We start from the raw sequence: 19458 nt of genomic DNA on the forward strand, positions 1-19458 counted from the left end.
AGAGACGAACAACGTCAGCCCCCTATGCACATCGTGACCACGGGTGCTGAACAAAAATCAGGGGGACAAATCCCCCACCACCCCCCCCACCCCTCCTTCCAAGCTGTAGTGCGCCACCTACTGCATGTCTGAGAGTCCAATTGAAACCCCCACCTACCCCCTCCCCCTCCTCCCCCAACCACCACCAAAGACACACACAGAACTCCCCCTTCAAATTAACCCCCCCCGCCCCTCCACCCAAACAAAACCCCCCCACTCTTATCTCGTAAAAGCTGGAGGACCCCAACACCCCCATCCCGCACCCTCGCCCCTTCCTCTCCGCATCCTCACACGGCCGTGTGCTTGGCCGCCTCGTTCTGCGGCGACGTGGACGCCTGCCGGGTGAACTGGCTGAAGCTGGCGGCCCGTCCCCTGGGCATGGGGAGCGCCGTGGTGGTGGTGGTGGTGGTGGTGCCAGTGCCGGCGGCTAACGACGGGACCCCCAGCCCGGCGAGGGATGGATGCTGCAGGGCCGCGGGCAGGTGGGGCAGCTGGGTCTTGGCCATGTGTGCGTGCGCCTGGCCGGAGGGGTCCATGGAGAAGAGGCTCTGGATGAGCTGGAGCTTCTCCTTCTCCTCGCGCATGAACACGTCCACCAACAGGGTCTTCTCCTTCTTCAGCTGCTCACTGATGTCCTTGGGCACGTCCGGGATCACCCAGGCAACCAGCAAGCCCAGGAACATCACCAGGTTCTACAGCACGCACGCAAAATAAACACACTGTCAGAATAGTTTGCCAACACATCTGCTTGCATTAATGACTTGCATTAAAATACATCAGGCATTCAGGCTGTGTTAACCTGGTGGAGCTTTACACCCGTCTCAGCACTGACACACTGACACACACACACACACACACACACACACACACAACACACACACACACACACACACACACACACACACACACACACACACACACACACACACAAACACACGAGAGCAAAGAGGGCTGACAGACATTGCACACACACAAACACACATAAGAGTATTTACATTACAGGCTTGAAGGATAACATTTCAAAGCCATTGCATACAATTATCTATATGCAAATCCTAAAAGCTACGCTTGAATTCTGAGACAGAGCCCAAGAACTTTTTATATGTCTAAAAAAAATCACACTGACCAGCAGCAAGTGGCAGGTTTCCAATTGTTCTCTATAGTTCGGCAGCGGAACAGTGGCAGCGCTGGCGTAACGCTAGCATTGAACAAGCTGAGCTTTGAACTTGGTTCAACTTTGAAAGAGCAATGCAAGAGTATTCAATTGTCAGTTATGGCAAACCATTTGTGTTACCATAGGAACGAGATAGAACTTATTATGGTCTGAGCGTTGCCTTATGCTTGCCGCTGGCCAATGTGATCCCTGCCTTAAGGGGCTATTGCCGCTAGGTTGCTCTTGGTTGATGTAACGTCCCAAAGTTTTTTGTTGTGCTTGCTGCTGGGCTCAGCGCAAAATACCAACGATTTACAGCGCGCCCCGGTCAAAGTTCAACCTGATTGACCGCGGCACGCACAAGAGCGGCAAAGCGGCAAAATGCCGCGCTTTGCTGAGCGCAGCAGCAGACCAGTTTTATTACTATAATGCATTTCATAGCGCATGCCGCGTGTAATGTGACAGGCCCTTTACACTCTGCATACGTAGCGCTTCCCGATGGGGACCTGATGTAGCCTGGGCCTCAGAGCTTACATGTACAGTACAATCCCTCCCTCCCCTTAAGTGAAATAAATGAGGAAAGTCTGTGTTTATCAGTGTGAAATAAACTGATGACTGAAATATATATTCGGAAGGTGAAAGACAGACACTCATAAAGAGATCTCGGTCTGTACCTGGAACAGGATGACGAAGGCTAGCCGGGCAGCAAGGATGGACCAGTACTGTTTGGAGAACTGGTAGGCATCAGTAGACCATGGCGGCTCCCTGTAGTCCTTATACCTTAGAGGACAAAAGAGGAGAATACACACAAAAATGCACACACACACACACACACACACACACACACACACACACACACACACACACACACACACACACACATACACACACCCACACACACAGAGAGACACACACAGGTTTAAATCATTTACAAGGACACTCTGGGGCATCTCAGAAGACATTAACACATCTTGGTGTTGACTTGCAACAAAAATAGGTGTGAAAACATGAGAGGCACATGCTTCACTTTATCTCTAAAGGGACCCTTCACAATGGACAACAGCCACAGCAAACAATGCCCGACTGTTGTCAGGAGGTCCGCTAATAGAATCGTCTGCCTACGGAGACCACCAGATGGTTGGCGGAAACTCAAACTCAGTCTTCTGAATAGTTTATGGAACAACATCACCTTAACCAAACCCAACCACTAACCCTAACCTTGAGCATAAATTGCTCTCAACAGAAAGTTGAAAGTTGGTTTATGATTTGAGCATCAGTAGATAATCTGTAACACAACCGCCCCCCCCATTCCTTTTTTTCTACAAGACTATTTCCACCTTTAAGTCCGCAGCATGTTCAGTGTGTCCCCCCTCTTATATCAAAATTAACTCCGACACTAATCTGAAACAAACCCCATATTTAAATACAAGGTCTTCTGCCAACTGACTGAACCAGATTAATAAAAGAAAAAAAAGGACGACAGCGGAAACCTTCCCCTTGGGGAACATTTCATTACTGTATCTCTATTGAATTATGAGCCATTGATTCAGGGGGTGTAGCGGGAGAGGGGAACTAGGCCCCAGATTTCACTGCCTTATACAGTAAAAGACGAGGAGTGCTGAGAAACGGGTTTCGATTCCCTGGGATAGCCAGCCATCTTCGCTTGGGAGAGAACGATCCCGTGGGTCGAGGCTCCTTGTTTGGACATGGCTAGTCAGCAGAGAGAGAGTGCAAATATGGAGCTGGCCTAAGAGGAGATTATTCAATTTGTATAATGTTTAGTGCTATTTTAGAAGTCGTAACAAATGGAATTGTGCTGTATCAAAATGTAAACATGCATGTGTACGAGTGTTCATGTACACACACACACACACACACACTCACACACATGCACGCACAAACACACACACACATGCGCACGCACACACGTACACGCACACACACACACACACACTCAGAGCCAGACATGAAGAGCAACATGTAGTGGCTCTAAGTCCAGCATAACTCTGCCCCTCGTGTCTCTGGGGATCCACACTGTAAACACACATGTTTGTCACCTGGGTCTGAGTCCTCAGTTCTTGCCCAGAGGCCCCACCTCCCCTCGCTCCGACTGCACAGGGCAACTCCCTCACTACAACCCCCCCCCCCCCCCCCACCACCACCACCACCACCACCTACCACCACCCCGGCCCCTTGGCCTTAAAGAAGCAAATCTGTGTATGAGGTAACCGCAGCCAGCTGCTCCACACATGACATTCGTGGAGCTGTGAGTGTGACCTGGCCCATTCCTGTGTCTCTTCTTCAGTCTGTGTCTGCATCTGAAACCATCTTCTACTTCTATTTGCTCTCTTTCTTTCTCTCTCTCTCTCTTTTTCTTCTCACATTCCTCCTCTAATCCCCTGCCGTCTCGAGGCCTCTTTAAGCTTTATCTTTTCACTCTCTCTTTCGCAATTCCTTGCCATCTTTCTCTCCATCTTTAACCAAAGACAACCCAGTCCCCACCCCCTCTCTCACTTCCATATCCTCTCCATTCCTCTCTCTCGCTCTCTCTCTCTCTCTCTCTTTCTCTCTCTCTCTCTCTCTCACAGACATTTTGTCCACCCCCTGTGACTACGATTACGGTATTTAATTTAAAAACTGGAAGTGCTGGTTCCTCCTGGCATCACTTTACTAGGGAGCACAAAAGAAAAAGGACGAGAGAACGTTCCTGCCAACCTCCCAAGAAGAGCAATAAGCATGACACGCTAATTAAACAAGTATCAAGATAGCATAAAGAACACTTACTGCAACATGAGCTTTCTTAAGCAACATGACACAAGTGGGAGTGCGGATGGTAAAGGATATCGCCGCGGCTGTAACCCTATCCCACCCATAGTGTTTTAGATTTATAAATGTACATACTGTAATTACACTTACAGTAATTTCCTGTGTATTAGTCGCATTGTGTATAAGCCAAACAATGTTTTATGCAAGTTAAAAGAAACAAACCCATATTAATACTATATTAACTGCCCCCGTGTATGAGATAGATAGATAGATAGATACTTTATTGATCCCCAGGGGAAATTCAAGCCTACTAACCTAGATATTAACCTCATAGCTGAAGAAATTTAGCAAAATCAATGTATAAGCCGCGGCTAATAGTCAGTAATTCTACTGCTCTTTGTACTATTCATCCTGCACATACAATTATTTGTGTTACCCTTCTAATGTTACTGTTACTACACTGCACATAACTGTACATACTGTACATATCTGTCTATATGGTTCATGCTGAATATCCATATTTATTCTGTTTTTCTTATACTCTACTGTTAATACACTGCATATATCTATAATAATTGTACTACTCTTATAATGTTACTGCTACTATACTGCTCATAACTGGACATACTGTACATATCTGCCTATATGGTTTATGCTGAATATCCATATTTATTCTGTTTTTCTTATACTCTACTGTTAATACACTGCATATATCTATAATATTTGTACTACTCTTATAATGTTACTGCTACTATACTGCACATATCTGTACATCTACACAATCGTACGTTGTCCATACTGTATCCATATCTATTCTGCTCTTTTTAGGTTACATATATGTTTATAGTTAAGATATATTACTATAAACCATCCCATAGTTATAGTCATTCCATAGTTTATAGTTAAGATATATTACTATAAACCATAAACCATTCCACCTTCTTAACTGTATACTATCGTCTACATGGCATCATACTGTTCATGCACCACCTGCCTATACTGTGTATATCACATTGCACTTTTCTATTTTTCTTTTTTTTGCACTTTCACAAACTGCATTTCTGTGTCTCTGTACTTGTACTCTGTACAATGACAATAAAGTTGAATCCAATCTAATCTAATCTAATCTAAACCTGAGATCGAATTGAAGAAGAGACAGACTTGGGTCACACATGCAGTTACTGGGATGGGTTGGGTCCTTTATAAGTTCTATGGCTCTGTTACTGCATGGCCTGGACCAAATGTCATTTATATAGGGGTCCTGGAGATGCACTCAGCTAAACACACCACTCTCTAGAGCACTTTACAGTCCAGTGGGCTATACTATGAATCTCAAAGCCAGGGTATGCTGTGACACGAAAGTGGCTCTGTTTTAGTGTCGCTGTATCACCGCTGTCTCACACTGTATGGTGTCTAAAGCTGCCAACCAAACCTGGTCGGTTATAGTTATAGCTCAAATGGTGTAAAACTACCCCCTACTGGACAGAACAAGCTGAGGGTTATGTTATGGCGTTTCACCGCATGTTTTACAGTGCTATGTGACAAAATAAGAGTCCTTGAAGCCCACATGTGAGCAACAAGAAGATGGTGTTCTAGATTATTTCTGCTGCACGCTCAATATTGTAACACTGTAGTGCATGAGAGAATCCAGGGATTGGGTCATACATACTGCATGATGACATCCCCCCCTCACACACACACACACACACACACAAAACACACTCACACACACACTACTTTTCAGAGGGAAAAAGTATGCCGTCATGCTGCTTATTTTAGCCACTCAGGGAGGGGGAGGAGGGGGCTGCAAAGGCAGGTCTAACGGCCGGACTCACTCACTCTTAGGACCTACTTGTTGTCCCTCTCTCTCCGGGCCGAGCTTAAATGTTTCATCAGATATCAAAACAGTGACCTGGCATGTCTAAAGCTGCCTGTCGCCACAGGCACAGCATGAGCTGAGAGAGCAGAGGAAAGGAGAACAGAGGAGAGGAGTGGAGAGGAGAGGAATGGAGGAGAGGAAAGGAGAACAGAGGAGTGGAGAGGAATGTAGAAAGCAATGAGAAGTGGAGAAGAGGAGGAGAGGGGAGGAGAACAGAAGAGTGGAGAGGAGTGGAGAGGAGAGGAATGGAGGTGAGGAAAGGAGAACAGAGGAATGGAGAGGAGAGGAATGTAGAAAGCAGTGAGAAGTGGAGGAGAGGGGAGAACAGAAGAGTGGAGAGGAATGGAGAGGAGAGGAATGGAGAACAGAGAAGTGGAGGACAGGAGGAGAGGGGAGGAGAACAGAGAAGTGAGGAGAGGAGAGGGGAGAACAGAAGAGTAGAAAGGAAAGGAGAGGAATGGAGTAAGCAGTGAGAAGTGAGTAGAGGAGAGGGGGGGAGTGGAGGGGAGTGGTGGGGAGAGGAGAGGTGTGGAGAGGAGGATTCAGGAGGAGGTGTGAGAGGAACCTAATGGACCTACTACAGGATGGGGGTTGATGAGAAAGATAGCTAAATAGGTAGATGGATGGTCTACAGCAGGGGTGTCCAAACTTTTTGACTCAAGGTCCACACTGAGTTTTGAAAATTGGCCGGCGGGCCACACAACAAAAAATAATGTGTGTGTACGTTTTATATAATTTAAATGATTTTGTGCAGTTTTGACCATGTTAGGTCACAGATACCTGCGATTACAATACCTCATTTTTACTTTTTTGTTTTGTTTTTACTTTTTTGCGCTATACATGATATGAGTGGTTATGGAATGGGTTGACATGGCCCCTTAAGATCAACATACAAAAAAAAGGTGGTCCTCCTAAACCCTACGGCTCTCAAGATATTCACAGAAAACTGTGTCTGCCCTACCCTCCTTTCCGGGGGTCCAGGGGTTGGGGGCTACCGATCAAAACAAAAAACGATGGTTCCATGCTATCCATGTGGGGCTACATGCCCACCAAGTTCCGTGTACCCCGGTCTTTCAGTGTGTACCCCGGTCTTTCATATAAAACTAAAAATGATATGAAATGAAAATATGAAAATGAAAAAAATGCATAGGGCCCATTAGTCAACATCTGTTTCCTAGGTAAGTACTGAGCAGTGCTGCGGAAACTGACCTGCACACGGTGATCTCGCGGTCGTTCTGTGTGGAGTCGGGCGAGGAGCCAGGCCTGAAGTTGCTGACGTTGAAGTAGGAGAGGGTGTGGTCGATGAAGCCGTGCATCGTGCCCGTGTCGCTGTACGTGTACTGGTACATCAGCCGGGGGATGAAGTCTGACGTGAACGAGATCACAAAGGCCTGGATGGGATAAGAATACCGATGGAAAGAAAATATAAAACGAGAGCAAAAAATAAATAAAAAATCTTCTCTGTAGCAATTACACCCATCCATTCTTGAAAACTGTATGTCTGGTTCTTTACACATAACTCGTCATCATAGACATTTACAAGGAGCACAAACTCAAACAAAGACGAAAAAACTCTTCCAAAAAACTCAATAAAGACAAACACTCTTCCAAAAAGCAGCATGTTAGGAATCCGATCACTGCTGGCTAGGACTGGGACGGTATGGATGTTTTCTTACCGCAGTCAGTAAGCAATAAATTACCGCGGTTTCGCGAAATACCCCCCCCCCCCCCCCAAAAAAAAATGGATTATGGATTATGAATTTTGTGCCGCCATCAGCCATCACAGACAATTAAACTTTAGATGACGGTAACAAGCTCAGACGGTAGGGGTAACGTGGCCGTGGTAATGCGGTTACCTTCCCAGCCCTGCTGGCCCTCGTTCCTTTCCTGCAAAACTATTACAAATTACTCAGCATCTGCATTTTGAGCTGGATCAGAACGATCATATAGAAGGGCCGCGTGTTGGTGGCCCTCCGTTTTGACAAAGAGCATAAGGTGCATTGGATCTGATAACAAATAGGGCTTGATGCGGGGGACACAGGGGTAGGAGTGCTGTTGTTACCTAAACCTAAATACCCAACTAAGTATACAAGTATATAGTATAAGTTAAATTAAATATAGCACCATTAAAAAAAACTGATTTAAAGCCAAAGATCTACACGGATATGGAGATGGCATGTCTCTCTGTTCTCTGAGCCAGATGAAACCATTTGCTTCAACAGCATGTGTGCATTAATGGCACTGTTGACAGCAACATTAATTTGATCCAGACCAACTTCATTTCATCTCAATTCAGGTCTGTTCTACTGATTTATATAGCACCGAATTAGGGGTGGGCGATATATATTGTCTGCGATAATATCGTGATTGTTGTTTTAACGATGTGCAAATTGACATTATCGAGTATTTAAATTATTTATGGGGGAAAAACACTTGAAATCACGCATTGAAGACTCAGACATTCCCAGGAGGTGTATGCGGGAGAAGCCCCTGGCTGCAGCAGAGCAAGTGTCACGTGATCACTAGTGGGTCACAATGTTGTCACACGCACGCCTAATGTTTATTTTGTGCTGCGAGTATAGCCTACTTGGGATTTTATGCGGCTACTTCTGTTCAAGTAGCATTGATGAGACAGACGTTTTTCCCTAAACGGTATTATATGGAGAGAAAACATTAGCCTTTGAGTATTTTAATAGTCAGTTGTAAACAAAGAATTATTCTCATGTAACTCTTTTGTAAATGGACTGAAGTTCGCTCTAAATATCTACGTTTACCGATTATGCTAACCGTTAGGATCTCTATAGGATTTCTCATATACATTAGCCATAAGCTAACACATTAGTTTCTATTCTGTAACTTGGAATGCTAGCCTACATGATTGCTCTTAAACAAAACATCGAAGGAAATAACTGAGATGTACTCTGTTGGTCTGCTTAGTTTTACAGTGAATCCTATGTAAAGGTTTGAAAGGAACTTCAGCTTCAGACTTTCTCTTGGGAAACTGTTAGGCCCATATGGTTAGGCCTATTCATCTTCTCTAATGTAGCTGGCTAGACCATGTCATTGCCACACACACAAGTCCATATCGCCAAAAAAAAAGACTAAAAGCAGACCTACGGGAAGACAATGCGATCACTGGGTTTTGTCTGGTTCAGAGAACAGAAAACATAGGAATAGGGTTACTGTTACAATCAGCCCAATTAATAAAACACATAACACTCAAGGCCATAAAAAGCCATATGTTTAGAGTCTTAAGTGGCTATTAATAGACCATAAAAACTTCTAACCTGACCCTAGCCAGATGAATGTCGTTCCGCTTAGCTCCGCCTAGCTTCACTCACATCCATCTGGGACCTCTTCCATTGAGAGTGATTTCTCCAACCAACTTTATGGTTTAGCCAATCAGGACGCAGGGCGGGAGTTTCATAGATGTGACATAGCGTAGAAGCGACTTTGAGTCTGTTATTAGCGTCACGGGTTGGCTTCGATGTGAGTGGTTGAAGTAGCACGTCAATAGATGACGGACAAGTGGCTTATTCAATCATATGCAAGCATTTTTTGATTAGGCCCAGCCTTCTGAAGCAACACTTCAATGGATCGGTTCCAGATGGATGAGTGGAGCTAGGCGGAGCGAAATTCATCTGGCTATTGCCAGGTTAAAAAACTTCCCCATTTCTCTGGAATTAAAGTGAAATAATTCCAGAGCACTATAATATTACCACTCCAATGTAAATCTTGGCTTTGGTTCAACACCAGCATATGTAAGTTGTTAATAAAATTTGCTAATACAATCCCACACTGGCCTACATGTCATGAATGATAAACTGTGCACAGACTGAGAATAAACTACAGCAAAGATAAATAACGGACAGCAACAAATACACTGCTCAAAAAAATTAAAGGAACACATCAGATCTCAATGGGGAAAAAACTCATGCTGGATATCTATAATGATATGCACTGGGTAATGTGTACTGGGTAAAGGATGCCACATTATTTTTTGGTAATGAAAATGATCAACATACAGAGGGCTGAAAAACACAATGTCCAAGAGGTGTTCTACTGGATTTAAGTCAGGGGAGTGTGGGGGACAGTGAATGGTATCAATTCCTTCATCCTCCAGGAACTGCCTGCACACTCTCGCCACATGTGGCCGGCCATTGTTGTGCACCAGGGGAACCCAGGGGCCTCTGCACCAGTACAGGGTCAGACAATGGGTCTGAAGATTCATCTCGATACCTAAGAGCAGTGAGGGTGCCGTTGTTTTGCCCATAGAGGTCTGTGCGTCCCTCCAAGGGTATGCCTCCCCAGACCATCACAGCCCTACCACCAAATCGGTCATGCTGAATGATGTTGCAGGCAGCAAAACGTTCTCCACAACATGTCCAGATCCTTTTACGTATTTTACATATGCTCAGGGTGAACCTGCTCTCATCTGTGAAAAGCACAGGGCGCCAATGGCGGACCTGCTAATTCTGTATTCTATCGCAAATAGCAATTGAGCTCCACACTGCTGGGCAGTGAGCACAGGTCCCTCTAGAGGCCATCGGGCCCTCAGGCCACCCTCATGAAGTCTATTTCTTACAGTGTGGTCAGAGATATTCACACCTGCGGCCTGCTGGAGGTCATTTTGTAGGGCTCTGGCAGGGCTCCTACTGTTCCTCCTTGCACAAAGGAGCAGATACTGGTCCTGCTGCTGGGTTAAGGACCTTCTACCACATTACCCAGCTCTCTTAGAGCAACTGCCTGTCTCCAGGAATCTCCTTTTGAAACTGCGCTGGGAGACACAGAAGTCCTGGCAATGGAACGTATTGGTGTGCCATTCTGGAGGAGTTGGACTACCTGTGCAACCTTTGTAGGCTCCAGGTACTGGCTTATGCTACCAGTAGTGACACTGACCCTACCCAAATGCGAAACTTGTGAAAAATCACTCAAGAAGGATAAAGATGGAAAAATTATCAGTTGCCACCACCTCTAAAACCATTCCTATTTTGAGGGTCGTCTCATTGTTGCCCCTTTAGTGCATCTGTTGTTAACTTTGATGACACCAAAGCAGGTGAAACTGCTCCACAACCACCTCTGTTACGTAACTGGCCATACCAATAGATTACAAGTTTGATAGATTTGATGCTATACTATGAAAAAGTGTTCCCTTATTTATTTTGAGCAGTGTATAACAAATAAGCACAAAGATTTTATGAAATCAGCCAGACACTCGAATATTATACCTAGCAGAACGTATATACACTATTGGTCAAAAGTTTGGGGTCACTTAGACAGAAATGTCCATTCCACTCCATTATAGACATAATACCAGCTGAGATTAGTTGCATTGTTTTTTTAATCAGGGCAGCAGTTTTCAGATACAATTTGCAATTATGTAAGTAGTGTAACAATGTAATCTGAAAACTGCTGCCATGATTAAAAAAAACAATGCAACTGCTCTCAGCTGGTATTCAGGTCAGAGTGACCCCAAACTTGACCAGTAGTGTATATACACTATATTGTATGTCATACATATATAGTCATCATTCAGATTCCTGTTGCAACCCTGCTTTATCAAAGTTATCTGTATTTCCTTTTTTTTATGGTTGTGATCTCAGTGGTTGCTGTTATTATATTATTGTTTTGTGTTGTATCTCGGCTACATTGAAAAAGAGGGCTGCCCTAATTGTACACCCGAGAAGGAAAAATAAAGGTTTGAATGAAAGACTACAGAGGACTGGTTGAACCAGGCCAAAACTGTTTACTTTCCATCTCCTGATACATGTTTTCCTTTACCTCATGAAGGATAGAGACAAGTTATACTGCAGACACAGCTGTTTAGATGCAAAATATAACTTAAAGGTACTATAAGCGATGTTGGGCAACGTCTCTTCTGTTGGCGTTCAAACAAAACAGAGAGCTAACTCGCTACTCCCTCCCCCTCCTTCCCGTCCAATTGAAGCCCTCCTAACGCACATCTTGTCGGTTATTGGCTGGAACACTGTTTGCTATGTTTCGTGGTGCAGGTTGCACAAGATTGTTTTTGTTGCCGTTTGCGGAGCCTAGGGTGTCTACAGAGAGCACTGCACTGATACCTTTTTATCTCCTGCCAACTTCACTTCAGCACACACACCTCCCTCACACACACCTCCCTCACACACAGCTCACGCGCTGCCGGGAGAGTCACGGGAACCCAATCGAAGGCCGAACGGGGAACACAAACAAAGCCACTGTGTATAGTGGGGTCACGGAGAAGCGATGGTTCCGCCTGCTTGGCTAGCCCGACTGGTCACTGCGGCTCTCCCTGCGCCACATCTAAGTGCTGCTTGACTGAACAATGCCTGGCTTGACTGGCAATCCTGACCTTTCGACCTTGAATGTACTGAAGAGTTTGAGTGCACTGATAGATAATGCACAAAAATCAGCTACTGAAGAGTTTGAGTACACTGATAGATAATGCCCAAAGAACAGCTACTGAGTGAAAAGGTGAAATAAATAAAACCGGCTTGGTTGTGAGAGCCTAATTGGGTTCTGTAAACCTCACAGGGAACCCCTGTCTAACAGAAAATTAAGAGAACGGGAAAGCCTAGGTTCTGAAGTGGAAGGCCAAGGTACTGTGGCCGGTTGCACAAAGCACCTTAAGTTAAGTTTTTCCCTTAAAATCTGATTTAAGGGTAAAAACGGTTGCACAAACACCCTTAAGTTTTCTCCTTAAGGGTTCCTTAACATTTTCCCTTAGTATTTAAGGGTTTGTCTTTATCTTGTAAGAAATCCCTTAAACTGTTGCACAAAAGACCTTAGTAGTCTAACTAAGGGGAAAACCCTAAGGGACATCTGACTCTACCTTAACCATATTATTATCTGAATTGATGCTGATAATTGAAGTTTATTAACTACTTTTGACCATTCAAAATAAAACCTCTCTGTTAATATGCTTCCTCTGTCAAATAGATAGGCCTATCAGAAACATACCATATTGTTATTGTTTGGTTTACGTAGGCTAACGTTAACAATTCATGTGGATGTCTTGTTAGCCTATGAGCTTCGGTTCGGTTCGCTAGGCAAAACATTGGTGCACTGATAACGGTCAGGATCATATCTAACTTGCCAACTAGTATTGTTCAGTTCATGTATATAACATGTTTTACTTGCTACCTGGATAATTTCCGCTAATATTATTAAGGTAAGATGAATGATAAAATATAAGCACTGTGTTCGGTAGGTTAACTAACGGCATCGCGGGAAAGGCAGTTAGCTAGGCTACAGCTGTTGAACAATCTCTAGTTTTTCATAATAGAATTTTCATGCCGGAAAATCCCTTTCAGTGCAGTAAATCCCTTGGCGTTTCTCATTAACTAAGGAAACATTTTAAGGTATTCTGTGCAACACCCTTAAGTAAATCCCTTACCTGAGGAGAAATTAAGTCTTAAGGGTCATACTTAAGGGAAAAAACTTAAGGTGCTTTGTGCAACCGGCCACTGAACCTGAAAAGTCTGGGTTCTGAACTGAAAGGCCTGGGATCTGAAAAGGAAGCCCTGGCTTCCGAAAAGGAAGGCATGGGTTCTGAAGTGGAAGGCCTGAGTTCTGAAGTGGAAGGCCTGAGTTCTGAAGTGGAAGGCCTGAGTTCTGAAGTGGAAGGCCTGAGTTCTGAAGTGGAAGGCCTGAGTTCTGAACAGAGCCTTGGTGGGCTCTGCTGTGTGTTGTGCTACAGATTAACAAAGCCCAAAATCCTCAGGCCACACAATCCCATCAGCAGCTCTTATGGAAAGAGGGGACTTAAGTGGTGTCCCCATTCTCTGTCCCACACCATTCCACCCCGTCTGTCATCTGATAGACAACTCAAAACTGAAAATCCCACACCACCACCTCAAAAGCTAAACATTTATCATGTTGGGTCTCGATTTGTGCATGCAAGCAGTAAGAATCTTAGGAATGCGCCCACCGTACCGCCACTCAAATCGCCTGCATTCCCAATTTACTGTACCCACACCGCACTGCCTGCCCGCTGCTCATTGGAAATAAATTGAATTCTAGTGGGTATTGCTCATCATGTGAAAAGCTCTTTTGTGGCTTTTTTGGGGGATAAAACATCCCCCCTGATCCTGATCCTGATCCTGAACCTGCCTCATGTCTCCCTACTCTGCTCTGCTCCGCTGTGCACTGAGTGGATTAGTGGCGGGAGTTTCCCCAGTGCTCCGCACACATTAGCAGAGCCTAGCTGCTGATCCCTCCAGGGAGTGGGGCTTTGCGTGCTGTTTCCAAACACAGTGTCCCGTGATCTGTACAGCCGTCGCCACCGCCACCACTGCTGACCCACCAGTGGAGGACCTTTTTTAATATCAATAGACAAGAGCAACACCAGACAGAGAGAGAGAGAGAGAGAGAGAGAGAGAGAGAGAGAGAGAGAGAGAGAGAGAGATGCCGTGTTTTATGTGGAAAAGGACGAGGGTGGCACGGACAGGAGTGTGTGTGTGTGTGTGTGTGTATGTGTATATGTGTGTGTGGAGCTGTGTGTGTGTGTGTGTGTGTGTGTGTGTGTGTGTGTGTGTAGGTGTGTGTGTGTGTGTGTGTGTGACTTACATTTATTATCACAGAGAACTTCCCCATGCCACTCAGGATGTTAAACCAGATTCCTTCACAAGAAAGAGAGAGGGGGGGGGGGGGGGGTGTTGAGTGAGCATGACAGCTGTATGTTATACTTATATCAGGTTATTATGATCCTTATCATCATCATCATCATTATTACTATTATTCAACTGGTTGGGAAACTGCCCAGTAGTAGTGTTTCAGGAACTTGAAGGTGCGCAGTACCGATATCTTTGGCCCGCACTGCCACTGGGCGCCTCAGCTCGGCCACAAACTTCTTGGCGTCGAGGCGGATCTCGATGACGTTGTTGAGCAGGGCGAACAGAGGGGCCAGGGGGAAGGAGGCCACGAACAGAGACACGAAGCCAAACTGGATGACTGTGGGGGAGGACAAGAGAGAGACAGAGAGAGAGAGAGAGAGACAGATACACAGACAAGAGATTTAATTATCATTCAGAGCGCTGTACGTTGGGCTTGGCGGTCTAGCAAGATTGTGTCGAGTCATGATACTAATGCAAGTCTGCATTCACAAGAGTCCTTAAATGTGTGTGTGTCTGTGTGTGTGTGTGTGTGTGTGTGTGTGTGTGTGTGTGTGTGTGTGTGTGTGTGAGAGAGAGAAAGTGAGTGTGAGTGAGAAAAAGAGAGAAAGAAAGAGAGATAGAGAGAGAGGGAAAGAGAGACAGGGTGAGATGGAGAGAAAAAATATTTGATTGAGTGGTACAGCTACATGCTGAAAGTCAACTTCAGAACTGATAAGAAAAAAGAAAAAAAAGACAGCTGCATAGAAAACTGAGGAACACCAAGTGCAGTGAAATGGATCGCCCAAGTGAAAAGCAGACAAACAATCACAGTATAAATCACTCTACAGCGGTAAACAATTTAAAGAACACTAAGTGCTATGGAGTGCCCTGGTTCACTGAGAACTTAAACATGCAGTCCCACCGCCTTTAGCAAGAGAAGCCACAGGACCTCCAGCAAACGCATCTTAATGCTAACTTTGTTGCTCAACCAGACATGCTATTTATATGATGAATTATAATGCTATTACATAAACTGATATGTTTATGTGGTAGGTGACGCATCATGAGGCTATACATGACATATAAATACAGTGACTGTGTGAGTTTGAGTGTGTGTGTGACCGTATTAGGCAATGCATGTGACAAGCATAAGTTCACAAGGCACTGTAGAAGCTCTGTTTGTGTATGCGGTGATGGGCAAGTCTTCATCTTAAAGCATCTTTATCTAAAGGATCACCTCAAATATGTCTGTCTCAAGCGCCTTCGGATAATCAAAGATAGAAAAGAAAACAGCCACAGAGAGTACAATATAAAGTGCCTTTGAGAGTGTTTTCCCACAGTATTAGACAGACCATCTTTAACCAATTTAAACAAAGTTTTGAATATAAAGATAAGCTTTAAGATATGGTTTAAATGGCATGATATTCAGCAGATGACTGTGTGTACTGCTGTGTTCAGGTCCAAGAAAGTGGTTCAATATTTTACAGCCATAAAGTGGAAAAGAAAAACATGAAAATAATGTAAACACAGCAAATAGATGAATACATAAATGCATAAATATATAAATATATGCTGTTATAAGTTATTTCTTTCAAAACAAACACACACACACACACACACACACACACAAATAGAGACAGAGAGAGAGAGAGAGAGAGAAAGAGGGAGAGTGCAACTATCTCCGAAGCTACCAACGAGATGTGGTTGGCCGCTGCACAATGAACAGAAGTCCATGTGATGACCGAAGAGATCTGTCTCAGGTCTGTTGGCACCACAGTGGCTCCACAGTGAAAACAGCCACACCATGCCGCTCCAACCACACACACACACACACACACACACACACACACACACACACACACTCATCGGACTTGGTGTGGGAAATACTCGTGATTACACGTGTTCTGTCCCACAGCATTTGAAAAAATATAATGTCCGCAACACTGCTTTTGACTCCCAATTATTTAATGCAACGTTTCGACCCTGCTGGGTCTTCTTCAGGCAAATGGTGGACACATTTGGTGAAGGGATATATATGTAGGCCTTACAATCAGCTGACATACCATGTGATGTCGATTGGTATGATTGGGCCTAAGAGCCCCACTAGTCACTCAATTAAGAGAACACTTACAGGTATTACACAAACCTATACATTTCAAAAAGGGGCTTACAAAAAACAATATCCCCAAAGGAGTACATGGCATTGCTATCAACAGAAAAGAAAAGCATCCCACAGCATCCCATAGCAGTCCGGTTTATGCTAACACACACTGACACACACACACACAAACAGACACACACACACACACACACACACACACACACACACACACACACACACACACAAACAGACACACACAGACACACACACACCTCATCCCCTTAAATACACCAGAAACTAACAGTAGTGGAAGGCCTGGGTTCAACAGTAGTGCAGTAGTGGAGCAGGCCTTGATCCTATAAACTATACCAATAGAGAGTGTAGGGAGAACAAGACACCACGAAAACCAGTCAAAATGATGGCCCTAAACTGACCAACACAAATGGCCCTAAACTACATTTCCTATAAACCCAACACATGTTGTGGTTACCTCACTTATTCACTCCAAAGAGAGAGAGAGAGAGAGAAACTGTGTGTAATGAACACAGCACATGTATTGGCTGTAGCCTATAGTAGCCATGTAGCCTGGCGGGCCATCCTATCATTGAAATGTATTGTCTGGAATCGAACCATTCACCTCGCTTAATCCAAGGGGCGGGCAGAGAATTGTCTTTTAAACTGCCTAGGCATGCAATAGGCCAGCGCTACGACCATATCCGTATCCGGGCGGCAAAACGGCAAATACAATCTTCTTCGAAAGGAATGACTTAAGTGCATTGTGTTGCTCAACTTTCAAAAAAAAAAAAAAAGTCCTCCAAAGTTGACGCCAACGCCGATTCAAACAAATGCTCTTCGTTTGCCATAGCCACCTTCCGTGTTGTTCACCGTCGCAGGACTGTCGTTATCCTGTTAAGCCCGCCTTAAGACTCTAACAAAATAGAGCGTTGTGATTGGATGACGTCCACGGCGTGAATCTACCGGATGCGAGTCGCGCATGCTCAGATGTAAACAGTGTACGGATCCGGCTACAAGCAAGGAAAATCCATAAAATCCATAAAGTAATAAACCTGACGCAAAGTGACGCAAAGTCACAAAAGTAAGCACCTAACCCCAAACTTGACGCAAAGTGACCCAAAGGCGCAAAAGTAAGCACCTAACCCCAAACTTGACGCAAAGTGACACAAAGTCGCAAAAGTTGAGCAAAGCACCTAACCTACTGCTCCCTGGGCGCCGGATCAAGGGCTGCCCACTACTCCAGGTGTGCATGTGTGTGTCTGGTGAACTCACTGCTCTGAGTGTGTGTGTCTATGTACTGTATGCGTATGTGTGTACACACTGTCCCGGATAGGTAAAGTTCTTGCCAAATTTCCTGCAGGACAAATACAAAAGTATAACTTATAACTTCACTTGCATGCCTCGTTGTTAAGTGATACTGATAGTTAGACTAATTTTGAATTAGTGATGCTAAAAAGAAACAACCTTCAGTCAAACCCTTTGGGTGTGTGACAGATGCAGGTATTCACAGAAGAGCATGTAAGGGCCATGCTTTAGAAGTATTGCTACTTGCCTAATTAGTTTCTGGCCATGCCGGAGATTAACTCAACTGTGTGTGTGTTTGTGTGTGTTTGTTTGTTTGTTGTGTGTGTGTGTGTGTGTGTGTGTGTGTGTGTGTGTGTGTGCGTGTGTGTGTGAGCACGTACAATAAATATATTTAAGCTGAACATCTATATGTGTGTATGTTTGTGTGTATTTGCACATGCCACAGATGATTTCTGAAAGGCAGAAGGCAAGTTTGAACAAATCAAGATTACACCCAGATCGACAATATTTGCCACCACAAAATAGATCTTGCATAAAAGACTTACAAGACTGAACTGTTTACGGATTTATTACATCGCCACCAGGCAATCTGTGGAGGTGAGTTAAGATTCCAATCAGCAACAGGTTTCCAAGTCCCGTTCTGTCAACAGATTGATCTTGCACACAGAATCCATGACACAGTTTAGGAACTGCTACGCTACTAGGAAGTATATTTTAATCTATTCTTTTTATTTATTTATCTAATCTATTCTTTTTAGTTTAATATTCTATCTATATTCTTTCTATATTCTATTCTATAATCTATTTTAGATATTTTTCTGTATTGAGGTCTCAGAAGCCATTATGTGGACACGGAATTTCCGTTGGTTGTCTCGCAGTGTGAGCAATTCCAACACAGCCGTGTGTGAGTACGGCAATCAGGACTTAGTTACTATGCTGAACGATCACAGTGTCTGCTTGATTTACAAGGCGGCAACAAAGGCTGCACACCATGCCCTAGAGTCATATAATTCACTATTGTACAAAAAAACTAAAAACTCTTGAGGCATATCTAAGTTAACAACAATTTGGTAATTAGGTTTAATGATTATTATAGTGAGCTGATTAAGGGAGCCAGAGACCCACCTTCTCTCAGGAGAATCATGCCAGGTCTGAACACAGCCCAGGGGGTACAGAGGTTCATATCAGGTAGAGAAGAGGAGGAGAACGAGGACAAGATGAGATGAGATAGAAGGAGGAGAGGAGGAGAGAGAAAAATAGAGAAGAGGAGAGAGAAAGAAGGAGAGGAGAGGGGAGGAGAAAGGAGGAGAGAGAAAGAACGAGAGGTGAGAGCAGAGAGAGGAGGAGAAAGGAGGAGAAAAGGAGAGAGGAGAGAGAAAGGAGAGGAGAGAGGAGAGAGAAAAGAGGAGAAGAAGAGAGCAGAAAGAGAGGAGAGACGAGAGAGAAAAGAGGAGAAGAAGAGAGCAGAAAGAGAGGAGAGACGAGAGAGAAAAGAGGAGAAGAAGAGAGCAGAAAGAGAGGAGAGAGGAGAGAGAAAAGAGGAGAAGAAGAGAGCAGAAAGAGAGGAGAGAGAAAGGAGGAGAGAGGAGAGAGCAGAAAGAGAGGAGAG

The 19458-nt window shown here is 44.5% G+C and overlaps 1 protein-coding gene across 3 annotated transcripts in view; it reads right to left on the reverse strand.

Moving 5' to 3' along the window:
- Positions 1–305: 305 nt before the first annotated feature.
- Positions 306–19458, reverse strand: part of ano2b (anoctamin 2b) — a 117587-nt gene continuing 98434 nt past the window's right edge. For all 3 annotated transcript variants that reach the window (XM_042079162.1, XM_042079164.1, XM_042079165.1), the window contains 5 exons: positions 14634–14786; positions 14403–14455; positions 7047–7228; positions 1867–1972; positions 306–731 (listed from right to left, as the gene is read on the reverse strand). In XM_042079162.1, coding sequence (XP_041935096.1) covers positions 327–731; positions 1867–1972; positions 7047–7228; positions 14403–14455; positions 14634–14786 — 899 coding nt within the window. In that variant the 3' untranslated portion in view covers positions 306–326. The remainder of the gene's footprint in view (positions 732–1866; positions 1973–7046; positions 7229–14402; positions 14456–14633; positions 14787–19458) is intronic.

Source organism: Alosa sapidissima, chromosome 22 (genome assembly GCF_018492685.1).
Source record: "Alosa sapidissima isolate fAloSap1 chromosome 22, fAloSap1.pri, whole genome shotgun sequence".
Lineage (NCBI taxonomy): Eukaryota > Metazoa > Chordata > Actinopteri > Clupeiformes > Clupeidae > Alosa > Alosa sapidissima.